At 33.7% G+C, this 19,993-nt stretch overlaps 1 protein-coding gene and 1 pseudogene across 2 annotated transcripts; one reads left to right on the top strand and one right to left on the bottom strand.

Annotated features, from left to right (window-relative positions):
- Positions 1–8,780: 8,780 nt before the first annotated feature.
- On the top strand, positions 8,781–9,740 carry LOC114190644 (vacuolar iron transporter homolog 2 pseudogene; annotated as a pseudogene). Its single transcript, XR_014996607.1, has one exon. The product of XR_014996607.1 is annotated as a vacuolar iron transporter homolog 2 pseudogene (transcript).
- A 1,665-nt stretch (positions 9,741–11,405) lies between these two features.
- Positions 11,406–19,503, bottom strand: LOC114191702 (eukaryotic translation initiation factor 2 (eIF-2) family protein). Its single transcript, XM_028081052.2, has 12 exons — positions 17,048–19,503; positions 15,924–16,459; positions 15,735–15,842; positions 15,561–15,661; positions 14,601–14,691; positions 14,396–14,506; positions 14,257–14,322; positions 13,799–13,858; positions 13,144–13,701; positions 12,549–12,668; positions 12,056–12,175; positions 11,406–11,959 (listed from the first exon to the last, which is right to left on the bottom strand). The coding sequence occupies exons 1-12, from the start codon at positions 19,203–19,205 to the stop codon at positions 11,894–11,896; spliced, it is 4,095 nt and encodes a 1,364-aa protein (XP_027936853.1). The 5' UTR covers positions 19,206–19,503; the 3' UTR covers positions 11,406–11,893.
- Between the last annotated feature and the right edge of the window lie 490 nt (positions 19,504–19,993).

Genomic DNA, 19,993 nt, shown 5'->3' with positions numbered 1-19,993 from the left:
TCTATACGAGGCCCTCTCACAACAAAGTGACTTTTGGATTGAATCCACTAGTAGTCTTCGTCCTCTCTGGCCAAACTTTGAAGATGGATAAGCTAATTTGGTTCAACGTGGAATGCACATTAGACTAGGATTCAATCCACCAGACAAGATATAAATGATAACATGTCTAAGGTGTTACCAACATATATTTGTCGGTTTTGGTAGGGTTCTGCAACCTGCATCAACAAAATGTTTTGCAATATTGCAGTTGTGCTATTCTACATGGTCAACTCTTGTTAATGTACTTTTTTTTTTCTTTTCTTTAGCAAAAGCGAGTAATCAATTCTACCGTAGCCATTTTTCTTCAGAAAGGGGAAGCGAACAAAAGCCTATAATTAAATGGCATATTACAGATTAATCATGAATATCATATTTAATTAATTGATTTAGTCTGTTCTTATAATTAATCACGGAAATCGTTTTTAAAAACAGCACTGTGCCATATATGGAATTAAAGAAAACTTTGTTTTCTTTCAAAGAGCTAGGGGAGTTTCATCTCTCGCTATCATATTTTCTTTTTCTTTTATGATTTTGGTTTTGAGCTTTCTTATCTAGCTTTTGATTCTTTTAAAAGAGTTGGACAATTACGGTTCCATTCTTGAGGACGTTAATGAATTCTTCGAACACTAAAAAATCACAAGACGTGGTTTGGCCGTATGGGATATTTAAGGAAACGATATATGGCTGTGATCTCAGAAAACTTAAATCACTTTCATTGTGATATAACACGTAATGTTTGATGCAATCTAATTTCATATTTTTAGATTTCTTTTCGGCTACTAATAGAGGAAAGGAATCTCAAGCTTTAGATGCACGATGATCATTTTGAAGGGTGCAAGAACCTTTTTTGAAATAAATGTTCAAAGGGATAACCAATTGGAATTTAACAAATTATTCATGGAATTTTGAAATTTAACTAATCATCATCTTTCACCATCACACTCTCTTCGTTTTTTGCTTGATCCACACACTCTCCGTCTTTATTTTAGCTTTTTTTATTTTATCTAACTTTAATTTAACCTTTAAAATAGTTGGAATTATGAGTCCTGTTAACGTCGTTTCTTTGACCTAAACAAGACATAGCAGTATTCTAAAGGTGGGTAACAAAAACTGACAAACTATAACCAGACGTGTGATGAGAAAATTGGAGTATTATTTATATAAGCTATCATTTCACTCCATTATTGTAAGCCAAAAACTGATGCGAGTTGTTTTATTAAAGAAAAAGTTGGCGGTGAGACTTTAGTGTTTAATTTGATAATGGTGAACAAACATTTTATGTTGGTATAGCTTTATGTATTAAGTTAAACAAATAGAATATTTTGACCAAGTGTTTGTTATGTTAGTTAATAGAGATATAATTTATGAATAATAGAGCATGAAGAAGAATGATTAGATGATTGTTGAAAAGGAAGGATGATAAGTAAGGAGATGTGGGAGAGGAATTGAAGAGAAGCACGGCATTTGATAATGGATGTCACTGTTGAAGTAGTAACCAGAGGCAGCTTTATCTGTTGAGACCAACTTTAGCGTATTGGGTTTGACGAGACAAAGAGTGGTGGAGCTTGTTGGTTTTTTTTGCCCTCATCTGTGAACCAAGTTGGTGATGGAATAGTGCAATGAAGTACATGGTTGGTTTCGAGTTACATAAATCACTTATCACTAGGTTAAAAGTTATAATCATTAGTTGGTATATAATTTTTTTTATAAATTATAATCATTAGTTGGTATATAATTTTCTTTATTTAAGAGTGTAACCGTCCTAACATCACAGTTCGATTATGATCCGACCTAATTGACATTTGTCATAAAATAATTGAGATCACCTGCAACAATTTTTCTCTGAACAATTATCTTACTAAGAATCTAGGTCTTATACGCGACTTTGGACTGTGGTTGGAGAAGAAATGAAGAGTTGATGAGGTGGTTTGTGTGAATAATCGGAAAGAATAATGCAGAATGTGGTGGTCTTCGACTAGGATGTACACTCTGTTCCATTATATATAAATTATCCAATTCCCTTCACTTCCTTTATATCCCAGCATGTAGTGCTTTCCTCTTCACCAATCCATTCTTCCTTTTCTTTCTCTCCTACCTTCTCACCATAATTACCTTATCATTACAGATTATAATCAATCGTTAAACCTCCTAATCAACTTATGATGATATTTTTTTCAGACTCGGATACTTTTTTTATTAATTAATATCGTTTAGTTGTACTAATTGCATTTAACAATAAACCTTTTGTTTTTCACTGTCAAAGATTACAACCTCATATGCTGTAACAAAAAATTATTATAAAAAAATTAAGTTAATTCAAGGATAATTTGAAAACGGTAGAGTTAATACCAGCTAACATTGGTTTATATTTGATTCGTAGTTCACAATTTGTTTTATGAATTGAATATAAAAAGAGTATAAGTTTATATGTCTTCATTTATGTACAAAAGGAGAAATTTTGTTTTAATCTTTCATAAAGAAATCGCTATATACTTTAACCAGTCAAAAAGTTTAATTTTTTTCTTAAAATGGTTTCATTACCATTTCTGTTATCTTAAATTTAAATCTCTTAACAAAAATTTAAAACAAACAAAGTAAAAAAAAAATTAATTTTATAAATAAATATGTATTGAAAATATATTAAATTTAAAATTAATATATATATTAATATACAAAATAATAAAAACTATTACTAACAATTAAATTTTAGTTCAATGGAAGAAAATAGTATGATAAAAATCGTGACTACACATAGATGCGGTGTTTTCGTTAGTTACAATAATTATTTTAAAACTAATATTGATGATAATTTTTATTGATCGATAATATAAGAATTTACATTGGATATATATTCATCAAAACTCATATTTGATTAGTAATATATATACAGGACCGAATAAGATATATCTTAGTGTTCTTTTTCATCTTCCCATTTTCAGTATATTTAAAAAGTGTACAACATTTTTTCTTGCTATTCCACTATACTTTATTTATTTAACTAAATTTATCAAATACCAAATAGAAGTTATATATTATGTTTCATTTCATTCTATCACTTCATTTTACAGTTAGTTAAATATAATTAGATAGATGTTTTGAAGGAAGATTCATTAGAAGAAAAAAAACAACACACCTATGAGACATTAATTTAACTCACCCATAAAGAATTAATAATACTTTAAATTCAAAATATTAAAGACAATTAATTTATGGTTTTTATTTCTGTCTGATACTCAATGAATCGCTAATATATATAATATAACGTGGATAATATTTGGTTTCGTTGCTATGAATACATTCAATTTGATTATTTGAAATAATCATTTGGGTTGAGATAGTTAGGAATTCAAGTGTGAGTTTAAGACCCATAAACTCATTGGCTTAAGATTTTGGGTTTAGAGTGGTGTTTATGTGGTTAGGCTCAAGTCTTATTGGTGTTTGTTCTCTCCACTTAAACCCCTTGTAAACCTAACAAGAATTGTCTTAAGGTTTTGGGTCGAAAGTGGTGTCAATGTCTTATGTGGTTGGACTCAAGTCTCATTGGTGTTTGTTCTCCCCACTGAAACCCCTCCTTAAACCTAACAAGTGGTATCAGAGCCGATGGTTAAAACCAGCTCAGACGAGTGCAGTATGGTCCTTGTATCGAAAGTCTTCTTAGCAAGGATTCCAAGTAAACGTGTCCCGTTAAGAAGAATGACGGTACAGAAAAGGCGAAAAATGAGTACTCGTGATTGAAAATGCTTCTGCTGGAGGGAAAGTGTACCAATGCGATTAAAGGGACTTACTTTGAGGGGGAGATTGCTAGGAATCCAAGTGTGAGTCTAAGACCCATAAACTCATTGCCTTAAAGTTTTGAGTTGAGAGTGTCAATATCTTATATGGTTGAACTCATGTCTCATTGGTGTTTGTTTCCCACTGAAACCTCCTCTTAAACCTAACATCAATTTTCATAAATCAGTTGTGTTAGTTGGTGCTGAGATCGCATAGAAATGAGACAAAATGCTATTGTATGGACCAATAACAAAATTAAAATGCAGAAGTGGTAAACTCTCACAATCCCAATACAAGTGCAATTGCAACTGCAATTTTTAATTTAATTTAAAACCTTGTTAAAGATTATATTGGTTGTATAATATAGGACCATGGCTCTCGAAATTGTTGTTGATAATTGTAGACCTAATAATTAAAGCAACTCATCATGGGATATAATATTGCTAAGGGTTGGTATTATGGTATGAACTATTATGTGGTATCTACCTAAATTGGAGGAGAATAAACCTTATCTTTTAGCTGTTTTGTTATAAAAAATTGTTTGGAAAACTTTCATTTCAAGTATGAGATAATGATTAGTATCTTTACACTATTAATCCCTTTTAGTAAGTTTAGGTTACATAGATTAAATCCATTACATTTTAACGAAAGGATAGTATATTTTAACTCACTTTTCATCCATTATTTCAATCATCCTCATCATACCATTAAAAATAATAATAGATAATTAAAGAGTGATGAAATGATGAGTTAAAAGTATATCAAATTATCATTATTCTTTAATAAAATATATAATTCTTAAATAATATTGTTATCTTAAATATAAGTCCTACTCTAATATTTAATATTTAAAAAAATATAATTCTTAAATAATATTAATTAAATTGAAGTATATATTGCAAACTATATCTTAATTATATGTCTATGATATTACCTTTTAATTATATTGTATTAATTTGATATATTATTTTAATAAATAAAGTTGATATTGAAACTAAATAAAATAATTTAACGAGAAACAAAATCTGTTGATAATCACAAAAATATATCAGTAAGGGATAATAAGGGATAGCTTACTTGTGGTAAAACATTTGTTAATAAAATGTTTGTTGATAAATTTTACCAACGAAAAATATTAGTAATTATTGCAATTTGATATTCTTCCTCCTTCTTCCTTAATTTTTCTTCCTCCTCCTATTATTTTTTCTCTTCTTCTCCTTTTCCTCTACACCATGGTCATTGTCGCCACGTTCATTGTTGTCACCATCGCTGTATCATCCGCCTTCGACTCTTCCTTCTTCTCATTTTTCTCATCTCCTTCTCCTCCTTTTCCTCCTTTTCTTTCTTCTCCTTCACCGCTCCTTTTTTTTTTTCACTTTTTTTCCCTATCTATCTTTATTTAAGTTATAACATATTTTATCAAATTTGGAAAGATAAGTGAACCCATTTTATTGAAGGATTTTTTTTATAGATTTTTTGGCAAATTTTGAAAAATACAATTACCAATGGATTTACCAATGATATTTTAAATAACAATGAATGATGAATTTATTGACAAGTTTTCAAAAAATCCAATGACCGAGATATTTTAAAACCAAAAATATTCATCACCCAGCAATTTATAGACAAATTTTATCATGACAATGTCAAAGCCCAAAGCAAAAATTTTGGCATCTATCAACGAAAATATCTTTCAACAAGAAAAATTATAAATTATCGATGAATATCAACGACAAATTTCACCAACAAATCCATGTGAATATTTTCATTAATAATTAAAATCTTAAAAATATGTCAATAAAATTTATCAATTACATTTATTTTACCGATAGATTTTTTTATCAATTAAAATTGTCAATAACATGCGTTATGAAACAATTAATGTCACATATAGTGACAAGACCAAATGGTATAAAAACTATCCCAAATCTAAATCTACACTTAATGTGTGTATTAATAAATTAAGAAAAATATTTGTTTTCAAAGTAACCATTTGGATATTTTAATCAAAGATGACAAATAAACTCGCACACATGTATATTGTCTGAACTCGTTCTCGTTTTGACTAAAAATTCCCACTTTGACTAGGTATGTTTATGGGTATGCAAACCCAAAACATATTTAACCCTATAAACTTTGTTTGTGTACAAAAAAAAAATATTTCATTAGAATTTAAAAATTTAAAATAAACATACATTTAAAATATTTTTTTAATTTAAGTATTTGTTTTCCTTTTGTATTTTCTTGAAAATATTTTTAAATTTTATCAATTAGATAACATTAACATTTGCAAATTTAATAAATGTTTTGACTCTGATAAAATTTTATTTGGTATTTTAGTTTTAAATGTATACAATTGTAATTACTTTCAAAATATTTGATATTGAAGAAACAATAATACTCTCTTTTAATATTAAATATTTGATAATATTATTATTTCTTTACTATAATTTTTTTTATTTTATAAAAAATAATTAATTGATATTGAAACAGTGAAAAAGTGACAACGGAGTACGAATATATAGTTATTGATTACGTTTAAATATGTAAATGAAGATGAATTTATTTTTTTGAGATGAGGATTAGATAACAAAACCTATCCTGTCTGCCCCAAGGTCATCCTAATTCCAATAATTATAATACTCTTACGCACCCAAAAATATGTTATTCTGCTAATTCTAATGGTTATGATTTAAAAGTGACTCACATCCTACATATCCTGCCTAAAACTAAGAAAATGACCATCACATTGCCATGACAACTACAAAGAGAGTACGTAAAGAACATATACAATTTAATGTGATGCACACATAAAGTTTTCATCCGTTCTCCAATGCAATACGAAACTCTGTGTGGTACGTAGCAGAGTGTTATAACCGAAGAAACAAAGGGGCCTCAATAATGTGCTTTTCCCTCTCCTTTTCGCGTGTGAAAAAAAAAAAAGCAATTTCATTTTGGTTATCTTTTGGTTTTGTCCTTTTATCTGAGTCATGCCATACATGAGCTTCTGGTCACTATAAATTTTGATTACTTTTGTGGATAGATAGATCGTCTACAATTATGGTTTCTCTGAATCGTTCCTTCACGTCGTGACACTGTCAATGCTTTTACTTTCTTTGTTTGGATCCTTATATGTACCATTAATTCTACCTCTCTTCTATGATTCAATGATTTAAATTCTCAAATTTAATTGTTGTTGGAGAATATCTTTTTATCCAATCAACAGATATGATCTCATGAACACTCACAAAGACTTGCTCTTCTTTTTGCTGAACAAAAGCTAGCAGTGATATTACGTTAATTTCATGAATATATTTTTCTGTCAAATGTACTTTGGTTAATTAAGATGTCCGTATTAACAAAATACACATCTGGTTTCTTTTTTCCAACTTTCTTTTATGCATATATCTGAAAACCAGTTGACTGCTGTGTAATGTTTTTAAATATTTGTTAATGTTGTGAATTCAAATATACTAAAGTAACATCTTTAGATATTGTAGTTTTGTTGTGAAAAGAAATCTCTATAAAGTAAGAATTTTTCTTGTGAAATTTGAGTGTACAGTAGCAGTTAATTATTCGCTCTAACAAAAATTATACACCCCAGATTACATTGTGTAGAGTGTACAAACTTTTACAAATATAATAAATTCTTGTATTACTGAGTATTGATCGAGTCATTGTAGAACTATTTATAAGACCATAAAGCCTCAATAATTTGAAAAAGAAAAACACAAAGCTTGACTGCACATTAGAAAGTGCATTTCGTATTTGACCACCCCAGATAAAGTCACACTAACATACTTTAACAAAATGTCACCATTTGCAGCACACACTTGCTCAATCATTCCCCTCTTTTTTTCACACATTCTTTAATAAATGGGGAAAATTAATCTTTATAATGATATTCATTGTTGAGAATGTTTATTTTATATTTTTTTTTACCTAAACTAGATTTTGAAAACCTCATAAATATTTTTTTCATTAAAAATTTATTATTATTTAAACTTAAAAAATTAAGATTAAGATATTATAAATATTTAATATTATGTTACATTTTGTAAAACATATCCACGATATACAAGAAAAACTTATATTATTGACTATCAGCATTCATTGATAATGCTTAAGTCGATAAATAAAAAATATCAATAGTCTATCAGTATTAATAAAATTTTCGTTATTAATTATTCATGATAAAAAAATTTTGTCATCATAACTGTGACGAAATTTTTCATCGATATAATTTGTCGGTAAATATTGTAATTTAGTTACTCTTCATCCTCCTTTTTTTTACTTCATTTTATTTTTCTTTTTCTTCATTTTCTTTCTCCTCTCCTACTCCTTTTTCTCCGGCAATGTTGCCACCACCATTAGCTCTTTCGACTTTATCGCTTCTCCTGCTCCTCCTCCTCTCCTTCTTCCTTCTTCTTTTCCTTCTTCTTTTTTACTCTTGTTGTCCTCTATCGTCACCATTACCTTTATCTTCATTGTTGTCGTTATTTTGTTGTATCTCCTTCTTTCTTCTTCTTTTCTACTCTTCCTTGTTGTCCTCTATCGTCACATTACCTTTATCTTCATTGTTGTCGTTTGTGGCTATACCACCTATGTCTCCTCTCTTTCTCCTTCTTCTCCTCCACCACCACCTTCTTCTCCACTTGCTTCTTATTTCTCTTCTTTTTCTCACATTTCTCTAATTTGGTGTCTAATTTTCTAACAAACTACTTATTTAGGTCAAAAAATACTACTTTATTATTTAATTTTGATTAAAAAATAAAAAAAGTAACCTATTTTAATTTTATTTACAAAAACATTGTCAAGTTTGTAAAAAAAAAAATTGTAAAAAATAATTTTCCAAACATACACATATCCGTATGCGTTTGGTGAATATATAAAATTTGTCTTTTGATTAGTGGGGTTGCCCCACCGTTGCCACCAAGATAGAGAATTTCCATCCATAAATACCGTTCTTTGTTAGCGTGTGTCCTCCACATCCTCCATCACTTATCTCTTCCTCAACTCAAACTTCATCCTTTTTCATGGCATCTGATCACTCATCCCTTAACCAAACCAAATTCGCGCTTCCAAACAATGACCTTGAGCAGCAAGAAACTATGGAGGTTGAAACCAAGGACTTTGATTACTCAAAGCGATCTCAATGGCTACGTGCTGCTGTTCTAGGAGCCAATGACGGGTTGGTCTCAACAGCATCTCTAATGATGGGTGTGGGAGCAGTGAAGCAAGACATCAAGGTGATGATCCTAACAGGGTTCGCAGGGCTAGTGGCTGGGGCATGCAGCATGGCCATAGGGGAGTTTGTGTCTGTGTACTCGCAGTTGGACATAGAAGTTGCTCAGATGAAAAGGGACAATGGCAGACACAGAGATGAAGAGGAAGATGAGAAGGAGAAAGAGAGTTTACCAAACCCTATACATGCTGCAGCAGCCTCAGCTTTAGCATTTTCTGTTGGTGCAATGGTGCCTCTTCTTGCAGCCTCTTTCATAAGGGAGTATAAGGTGAGGCTTGGTGTGGTTTTGGGAGCAGTGAGCTTTGCTCTTGTGGTGTTTGGTTGGTTAGGGGCAGTGTTGGGTAAGGCTCCAACATTGAGGTCTTGTGTGAGAGTGTTGGTTGGGGGTTGGCTAGCCATGGCCATAACTTTTGGACTAACCAAGTTGATTGGGTCAAGTGGTCTTTAGTTATCTATGTATGTGTGTTCTTATGAAATGAGTTTTGCTAACTGGGTATAATATAATATCACTCTCCTTCAGAGTCCCCTCGTTTTTGCTTTTCATGATGATAAAGCATGAGGTGAGACGACGTGAATGGAAGAAAGTTGGCATGGCAATAAGCTAGTATGAAGAAAAGGTCTATCAGAACCTTGTATACATGTATTGTTGTTTATGTATAAAAAACCAAAAGACCTTTCACTGGAATGCAGCATTGCATATTATTCAAAATCCTTATCCAAGGAATGTTTTTATCTAAATTTCAAGATTAAACTCGAAATTTTATATCTAAGTGAATTAAGAGTTTTGTTTACATTTTCTAAGGACTTCAATTTTTTTTTTAGGAAAATTGAAGGAAATTGATATTAAAGAGATTTAAATATTTTACTGTATATTATCTTTTGCCATTCAATATTTAAAAATTGGATTTTCTCGTCGATGGGGGTTGAAAAGTTGTAGATCCTCCGGGTTAATATTTCATCCAATCTAACCCTTTTAAACCTCAACTTTTTCACCATCTGCATTTAAATCTGGAAGGTTGTGTAGCCTTCGAGTTGGTATTATTATATCGGAGTTAATTTTATCCTATTACAACCTGTTTCAAATGAATTTGAGGCATGTTGAATATAATAACAATCCCAATTAGAAAATACAATATACTCAAGTTGCCTCAAGCCCTATTGAAGAAAAAATCTTAAAACTTACAAAAAGAGAATTTTTTTATTTTGGTAACTATTTTATCCTTGTTTTCCATTTGCGTGTTGGATATGACTAATTTATATATTAAAAAAAATGTTATCGAACTTTTTATTTTAAAAATTGTATTTAAGTAACTTCTCATAAATTTTATTTTAAAATCTCTTAATTTTACAGTCTAAAGGGGCAAACAAATTGTGTAGATGGTTTCAGTTCGGCCAATCTCATTAAAGCGTATGGTAATATCTCAATGGCAGACTCTTTTTTTTTCGTATATTTACAAATTTTTTTTCGTGTATTTACAACTTCAATCGCTACAGTATCGAACACGGGTAAATCAAAAAGCAAAATTTATACATTGATAAACCTTGGTGGTTACTTGCACATCATAATTTAATTTTAATATATAATTGTAAAATAGTATCTTCAGCAAACTCTCACAACCTAAAATGTTATTATACTAATTAACTCATTAAATATTCAAATGATGTCGAATGTATAGGATTGATTGTAAAGGAAGTAACTTTTAAATTTCCGTAATTTTACCTTTTCTGATATTTAATTATGTTTTGATTTATGAAAGTTCTGTATATCAAGCTAATAACAGCACATTCCCCCCTCTTTTTTCATATTTCAACAACTTAATAACACGAGAATAAGATAGCACTCGATAAGATTATTGGCAAAATCTCTTTACCTAGTACGTTTATAACTTGATCCGGGGCTTTAACAGAAACTAGTGGTAAATGTGGTTTTTCAATCTTGGCGGTACTGATTAATTTTTCTTGTTTGTATTCTGTGTACAAGAATCAAAGACTAAGGAAACAAGGATTTGTCTTTGAAACAAGAGTGAGCAAATAATGAGAATGTTTTTCTCCTCTCCATCACTGTTCCCTATTACCATGATACGAAATGGCAATTACATTGCCAGCTGAAGTGACGACAACGACGCACCATTCTACCATTAATGAACGAAATGGTAATAAATTGTGAAAAGCAGGAGAAAGAGAACAAAAACAAAGACAAATTCTATACCATTGATTTGAAAATAAGTAAATCTGACGGTTCTAATATAGTTTCACCGGGTGGGAGATATGGCTGGCTATCTCATGCTCTATCCAAACACATAAATTTCAGGCTCCACGTGGCTTAGTTAACCTTTGCTCTTAATACCAATTTCGACAACCAAAAGGATATATAACTCAAGACAAATAAATTGCCTATGGCTACAAATGTAAAAAATTTGTACACAAGTACACTCGTAAACCAAAAGTTATCAATTTTAGCAAATCAATGATTACTCCCGAAAAATTTTCCTTTTCCTCACTGAACAGCATTTAGAACCCTTATTTGTTTCCATGTATACCACAGATATGTATATAAATACGATAGTAATTCACAAAATTTGGACCTTGCCAGTTACCCTTTCCGCACCCTTTTTATCTGAGCTTCCCACCTGACAAAGTATTGGAGTCTCGTCTGTTACACTTAGCCTCTCTCCATGACAGCGCCATCTACCTGAATCTTCGTATCATCTACTGGTCTCCATGGGGAATCCCACCGCATCCTCAACAATCCCTTTAATGCGTTGCATAAAGCCAAACATTCGCCAAAACCTTGCTTTTCTGAAATGAAATACTTGAGCGCCCACACATTAAGTCTACTCACTGTATCTTGAAAAGATTCTTCAATTTCACAACCAACCTCCATTCCTCCATAGATAGATCATCCTATATCAATCAACAGATGTAACTTAAAGACATTTTCAACTAAATCAATAAACAGTAAAATATATTTGCTCATGATGCTTGTTATTGCAGACTTACCCGATAATTAGCTTTGAGAATATCAATAGATCTCCGTGAAATATGGCTTACAAGTTCATCGTCGATCTCAAAATGTCTCCCAAACATTTTTTGTTGCTCTTCAGGATTGCTGCCAACAATCTGTAAAAAAAAAGTGGAGACTCACAGTAAGGTTGCCTTGCCACAAAGAATATCATCCACCTCTTAACTTATCTCTCACCATTTCCTCAATAACCATCGTATCTAATTATTGATCATGACTAAACCATGTAAATGGGATATGAAATTTGTCAACGTAATAAAACTATTACACTTCAAATAAATTTAAAACAGACATTAATGATTAATGATCTTCTACATTTGTGACATGGTAGAACTTACAGGTAAAAGCTTCTTGGTTCTTGTTAAATATAGGCTTTCTTATCAATATTTCGAATTCCATTTTCATTGGTAATAAATTTGGGAGTTTGCTAAGGTTCATTATAAAGCATTTAATTTCAGTCCAAGAACATACCTTAATGGCTACTTTCTGGCCCTTCTTGGCATAATCAACAGGTTTGTGGTTATTTTCAATGGAGGCAATGCGACCAATATCAATGAACTCTCTGGAAGGAATGCAAATTGGAGTCCCAATCTGTCAAATGGACAAATATTAGATGCAAATTATGGAATGAAAACAATTATCTTTGTGCACAGCACACAACAGGCTTCATAAAATTAAAATAAATGTTGCTTGTAAAGGAGATAAGTCACATTAAGCACATTTTCATGCTTCAAAGTGGCCAAATTTGTGGGGTGGAGAATAAATAAGTTCATTCCATTTTCACTTTTCCAATACTTTTGTTGTACCAACTACCGAATGTGTGCAACATATTTCATGCATAAGTTTCCACTTCACCACATTATAATCACTCAAACCACAGCTTAGATTATACAAGGGACAAAGAAATATAATTAGTTCCTCTGTAAAAAAATTGATTTAAAACGGGAACTAAAACTGCTGGATGCACCCCAGCCAAAAAGGACCTCGTCCTTGTGTGAAGAAAACAGTTATTCGCCAGATAATAGCAACCATATAAAATAAATACCTCAATAAAAAGTAAGAATACCTTTGCAATGCCTTCAAGAATATCAACTCCCAAAACAATTGGGTCCTTCTTGTTGAAAATGCAATTTGGTAAGATTTTAAAAACGCATGGGAAGACTGCCTCATCAGCAGCTTCTTTCTTTTTCTCTTCTTTAATGTTGTCAATATAAGCTTTAAATTGATCAAACAGATGATAAATGATATCAGCAATAAATATCTTCACACCCAATTCATCTGCCAGTTCCCTAGCCTCAGGTGTAACTTTGACATCAAATGCCAATATAGTTGCATACTCTCGCTTCTTTTCAAGCATTACACTGGCCTTCATTACATCTTTTTTGTGCACAGGACCAATGCTTATACCACTAACAGGGATACTAACTTCTGGAGTTTTCAAAAACTCCAGTAATGCTTCTAAGGAACCAAGGGTAGATGCCTGTACACAAACACCTTCACCAGTCCTGTCAATCCTGCTCATGACTGATCGCATATCTTCCATTGCTGCTTCTTTGATATCTTCCAAATCATCATCAGGCTTCACCACATATAAACCAGTGCCAGCAATGGCATGCTCAAGGCCCTGAATGAAACACAGTAAAACCAAAGCTTAAGCATTCATAAGCACAAGACAATAGAATAAAAATAGAAAAAGAACAATAAATATCACTAGGAAATACCTGGGCAGTGATTTTTATACCCATTGCAGCTTTGATTTCTTTGTGATGAAGATATGTTCCCTGAAATTATACCATCATTACTACGTTGTAAAGTGTAAGAGATAGATACTAAACAATACACTCTCTGCCTAGATAGAATTTGCCAATATAAAACACATTACTCAACAAATTGCCGATGCTGACATGAAACATGAAAGGACGAGATATTGACTTGTTCAAATAGTTTTCTTGTCTAAATTAATTATCTAAGACCCACCCCTCTGGTTTTGGCTCGCTCCACCGTGTTAAGCATAATGATCAGGATCTCTTCCAACACTTTTAAGATCATTGGAACACATTAAAATTTTACCGCAACATTTTTCCCTCCAAAACCATACTTGCTATGAATTTTAATAATTCAAGACCAAATTATCTCATGTTTACAGTCGTAGTAGATGGCAATTAAATAGTGACAATACCTTGACACGAAGTTCCTTCATTGGATGAGGTGTCAATAAAGCTCGAATTGTGGTAACAATTGGACCCTATAATAAAATCCCATTAGTCTTCACCAGTGATCGGGTGCTAAAAGATGTAGTGAGAATTTAAGACACTTACCTGCATTCCGCAGACAACTATTTGTTCTCCTTCATGAAGAACACCATTAACTAAAACAACATCAATAGTAGTTCCATGGCCTTCAACAACCTTAACCTCTAAAACAGTACACTGGTGACAACAATAAACAAACAATTAGGTCCCTACAGTTAAACCATCAAAATGCATTCGACTAACTTTAATATTAGGTGACACGAAAGCTAACCTGTACTTCTTCACTGTATGTAAGTTTCTCAACCATTGTTTTTTGGGTCCATTGAACCAATAGTAATAATAAATCGGGAATTCCTTCACCACTGAAATATCAAAAAGCAAAAATAGTGTCAATAAGACACCCACATGAATAGCAATAAGCAGATTGTGTAACAATTTTAGGCAACACTAATTAAAAAGACTGTTTGTCCCAAGGCAAAGTCCAGGCATACTTTACATGTGTTAGTGTGCAAAGATAAATGGAACTCTGCCCCCACTTTTCATATACCACCCCCTCACTTCTCCCACCAAATCACCACTTTTTAGATAATTTCAGTCAGACCTCAGACAGTTTGAAACCAATATGAAACATTACAAAGAAGTTAAGATGTTCTGGAACACACTGAAATACTAGAATTTAGAAGCAATAGATGATACTTCCTAATAGTGGAAAAAATGTTAAAAAAGCAAATGGACTGAAATTGCTTAAAACCAACAATATGTTTGATTTAGGACTTCTGTTCTTCCAAAACGATAACACATGTAGTAACATTGCAACATATTGACATTAGTGTTAGTAAATCTAGTGTATATAATGCAATACCGTATCAGATATAAACTCTCACACCCACAATCCCATAAATTAAACGTTTCCAAAAAACATAATTCAGACATCTGTTTCTTTTAGTATTATCCCATTAGGAAAGTTTAAGTGTGTGCAGGAACACATGCAGTACATCGGTCTCAGAATCATAACCCATCCATTTTTCCTTGTTCTTAAAGACAAAGGAGACACCTACATTCATCAGACCAGAGAACTTGATTCAATGGAAATATTCACTGCATAAAATAGATGGTGCAAGCCCAACTATGTCTACCAAACAATCCATTGTTTCAATTACAACACCAAACTGATTTTATTTCAGACGAGGGTGAGGAGGCAGAATGTTAATTACAAGGCTACTGCAATTACCTTATTGCACTTGTAGGCACAATGCTGAATGTTTCTCCCATTTCTTTGTTTTTATAGTACAACTCAGTATTCATCCCTTGTTCTTTGAATTGAGTAACAATCTACAAATAGAACAGAAGAAAATTAGGGTTACAAACAATAACAATAACTAACAGAAATAAAATTTTGCGCTACCTGAGTGAGCCTCATATTGAACTCATTTTGAACATCCTTAGTCTGCTGCTTCAGTGCTTTGACAATTGGGGAATTGCGACATGTTTTCCAGCCATAAAGCCTGTCAACCTGCAAAGTGTCAAAGAAAAATGCAACAAGCATAAGCATCACCTATTAAAAATATTTAAGTGTTAAGGCAGAAATACTCACCTTATTTAAGGCAACAATAAATTCTGTATTCCTCATTTTTAATAGATTTAGTGACTCTATTGTCTGCGGCTCTAACCCATGCATAATGTCAACAACCAAAATTGCAATATCACATAGGCCTGAACCCCGAGACCTCAAATTAGTAAATGACTCGTGCCCAGGGGTGTCAATAACCAGTAGACCAGGAACTTTCAGCTTGGCATCAGCTTTCAGTTCCTTCGTTCTTTCGCGTATGTTCTCAGCAGGAAAGTATGTTGCACCAATCTGTTGTGTGATACCTCCAGCCTCACCCTCCTGAACATTAGTACCTCGAATACAATCCAGCAGCTTGGTCTTGCCAGTATCCACGTGCCCCATGATACAGCAAATTGGGGAGCGGAGGTTTTCATCATTAGGCTGAGGAGGGGCAGCAGATTTTTTTGACCTATTCAAGTCAGAATCGTGTTTCTTATTTCTGTCTGTAACCACAGCATTAGCTTGCTTTGCATTTTCAGTTTCATCAGTCACAGACCCAGAAACAGTTGAACTAGCAGCCCCTGTTGAATAGGAGAAAAACAGATTATTTTTATATTAGAAGGAAGTAGTAATAAGTAAAGAATAAAAAGGTTATACTTTATTATGGAAACAAAAGTGTAAATAAATATCCATTCACACAACCCCCTTGCTATACCGGGAGACATAACAGTAACAACTAACAACCAAACACAGAGAACACAGAAATCTACTAGTGCCAATCAAACTCCATTTGTTCTAGTATAAAGCAGGGTTGGATATAAAACTACTAATTGCTATCATATACCAGAAAAACATGCATCGTAATGCCGGTTTCCAGTTTAACGCACTACTTCATGAAAGCAGTGATGTTAATTTAACAAAGAAGTCACTTGAATTGGGAAGAAAAAATTCAAACCTAAATTTTTGGTCAAAAAATTTATAGAACCATAGTTTTTAATTCTTTATACCAAAAGAAGTTCACAAATGCGTTTACACTATGGACACTATATAAGGGTACAACAATAGAGAACCGGATGCTATGTCTCCAAGCTTGTAGTTTTCAATCATCAAAGAGGTTTTTAGTAGCATAAGAACAAGCAAAAATGCCAATAAAAAAATTAAAATCTCACCGGCGTTCTGAGTAGGCACGGCATTTTTAATCTCCTTTTTGATGACAGGTTTAGGTTCGGAGTCAGCCTCTTCATCTGCAAATGCACCTTTGGCATTTAGATTAACATCATCCCAGCTTTTTGCATCCCATTCATCATCTTCATCATCTTCCACCACATCATTTTCAGCAGTGACAGGAAGTTCAATTTTATCATCCACCTGAATCGACTCCACTTCTTCAATATTTACAGGTTCCTCAGAAACTACATCAGTAGTAGTCTCCTTCGCTTCAACAATGTCAGCTGCCTGAGCAGCAGCACCATTCTGATTTCTATTATTTGGTTTTGCCTTCTTTGTCTGGTATATGGGTTTTTTAGCTGGAGCACCAGAGTCCCCAGAAGGGAGAGTCAGACCCCCAGTGCTATTGAGAATCTGCCTCCTCATTGCCTCCAAACGACGGGCTTCTTCCTTCTGCTTACCAGTTAACAGTTTACCTTCTTGCTTTTTTTTCAGAAGTTTTTCCTTTTCTCTTTCCTTCTTTCTACGTTTAGCTTCTTCTGCCTGTCTCTCAAGTTCCTCTTGCCTGCGTCGCTCCTCTTCTTCCTTCTTTAACTTTTCTTCCTCTTCTCTTTTCTTCTTTTCTTCTGCCTCTTTTCTTCGAGCTAGTGCCTCTTGCATCTCTCTAACATGCTTTGGCACTTTCTTATCAGCTGCCTTAGCCTTTGAGTCATTCTTCTTTGGTTCAATTACCTCAGCCTTAACTTCTACTGATTCTTTTTCTGGTGCACTTCCTGCTGCTGCTGCGGCAGCGGCAGCTGCCTTCTTCTCCTTTTCCTTTTCTTTTTTCTTCTTCTTCTTCTTTGCAGCAGCTGACTCTACCACCTCCTCTTCACCCTCCTTTTCCCCAGAAGCATCAGCAGCAGCAGGACCTACTTCAGGAGTAGGCTGAACTTTATCATCCTGTGGTGCAGAAGCAGTTGGTTTTGGTATAGGAGCCTCACCGAGCTCTGCAAGAAGCTTATCCAAATCTTCCTCCTCTTGAGCAGTTCTTCCACTCTTTTTCTTATTCTTCTTCTTATTTTTGGAAGTTTCAGCAACTCCTTCACTCTTATTTACATTGCTGTTGCTAGCATCAGCACTCTTCGTGGGTGCCTCAGGCTCAACTACATCCACATTTTCCTCACTCCCTTTGGCAGCAGTGCTACTGCCCTTCTTTTTAGAGGACTTCTTTTTACCTGAAAACGAAACTAAAGAAACATCATCCTCATCCATGTCATCACCATCCTTACCAGACTCGGGTACAGAAACATCATCCTCAACAGAAACAGCTTTGCCACCGGAACTTGCAGCTTTCTTGGAAGACTTCTTCTTCTTGCCAGAGAAAGTAATTGGTCCAATGTCATCGTCATCATCACCACCACCATCTTCCTTCTCCTCTCCGTCATCGATTTCAGTGAGAACAGAGGCTGAAAACACAGCACCACCCTTCTTACTGCCTTTCGAAGACTTCTTCTTCCCCGTGAAAGTAATAACAGGTTCATCGTCATCAAAATCGTTATTCTTATCATCTGCCACCTCACCATCCCCACCATCATCAATAGCATCAAAAGCTGAGGCAGAGAACAAACTACCACCGCTTTTCTTCGAACCCTTCGAGGACTTTTTCTTTCCAGTAAAGCTAACCACCGGCTCATCCTCCTGCTCCTCACCACCAGCATCATCGTCGATAGCATCAAAAGCTGATGCATTGAACAAACTACCACCTCCTTTGTTCGATGCCTTCTTACCCGAAAAACTAACCGCAGGTCCATCCTCTTCAGACTTATCTTCTTCATCACCTTCCTCATCACCAAGCAAACTAAAGCCAGATGCAGTAAACCCACTGCTCCCACCGCCCTTCTTGTTTTTCCCCTTCTTCTTCCCAGCAAACACAACTTCAGGCACATCCTCGTCATCATCAACACCATCATCATTACTCTTATTTTTAGCATTGCCTTTCTTACCTTTCTTCTTTCCCGCCGCAGCAGGTTTCTCTTCCAAAGCCGGCTCCTCAGAGAGCTCTGTTCCAATGGAATACTCATCGTCGTCGATGACCACGGCCTTCTTCTTGGATTTCCCGCCACCGCCTTGCTGTGACGCGTTCTCCTCGTCCTTCGCAGTCGGCTTCTTCCGCCCCATGTCCGATTAGGGTTTTCTCCTCTCCCGCGAGTAGGAGTGAAAACGGCGCCGCGCTGGAATAACGGAACTGCGAAATGGAAAGGAAAATCGCCTCGATGGAATAAGAATAAGATCTATTCGCCAAACTCTACGCCAGAGAATAAAATAAAGGAAACGAACGAGATTGGTGTAGGGCGCACCCCAGGTGAATCTGACGGCGGCGCAGAGAATCTGCGACGCAAGGGAAAGGAAAACGCCGATTGCGATTGGGTTAAGAGTGGCGAGAAAAAGTGATTGTTCCGGAACGATAGAGCGGCGGTGAAGGAATGAGAACAAAGATTTCAGCCCTTGAAGGAATGTGAATGAGAAAACAAATATTAATTATTATGTATACGTCCTTATGTATTATACGTAATGACAAATGAAGCGGGCAAGAGTGAAAGAAGAAAAGAAACACAGGGTTGCTGTTCTAGGGTTATTTGTTTGTGTGAGTGTTGTAAATTGATGGTATTATTTATTAACCCAACTCAGTTACAAACTTTCACCTTGGTTTGGGAGATAAATACAGAAAAAAGATATACAAAATAATAGCATGAAAAGAAATAGATAAAAATAAAATCGAGTGCTGAATTATCTAAAAGTAAGAAAGTGAATGAGAAATAGTGGTTGATTTGTGTCACATAAATATCAATTTATTTAAGTTTATATTTTTATCTGATTTAAGGTTTTGGTTTCTAGGATATTAGACATTATTTTTAGATATTAGTAGATATTAATAAGTGATAATGAATTATTTTTAAAAATATTTA

This window comes from Vigna unguiculata, chromosome 7 (assembly GCF_037176805.1).
Source record: "Vigna unguiculata cultivar grain cowpea cultivar isolate G323 ecotype 2 chromosome 7, ASM3717680v1, whole genome shotgun sequence".
Lineage (NCBI taxonomy): Eukaryota > Viridiplantae > Streptophyta > Magnoliopsida > Fabales > Fabaceae > Vigna > Vigna unguiculata.
This window is presented reverse-complemented; position numbering and strand designations above follow the sequence as displayed.

Coding starts and splice junctions, on each gene's coding strand:
- LOC114191702 (XM_028081052.2), bottom strand. CDS start 19,205: ATGGGGCGGAAGAAGCCGACTGCGAAGGACGAGGAGAACGCGTCACAG. Junction 12,669..13,143: donor TTCTTGAAGGCATTGCAAAG/GTATTCTTACTT, acceptor TCCATTTGACAG/ATTGGGACTCCAATTTGCAT. Junction 12,176..12,548: donor GCCAGAAAGTAGCCATTAAG/GTATGTTCTTGG, acceptor TTTTTTTTACAG/ATTGTTGGCAGCAATCCTGA.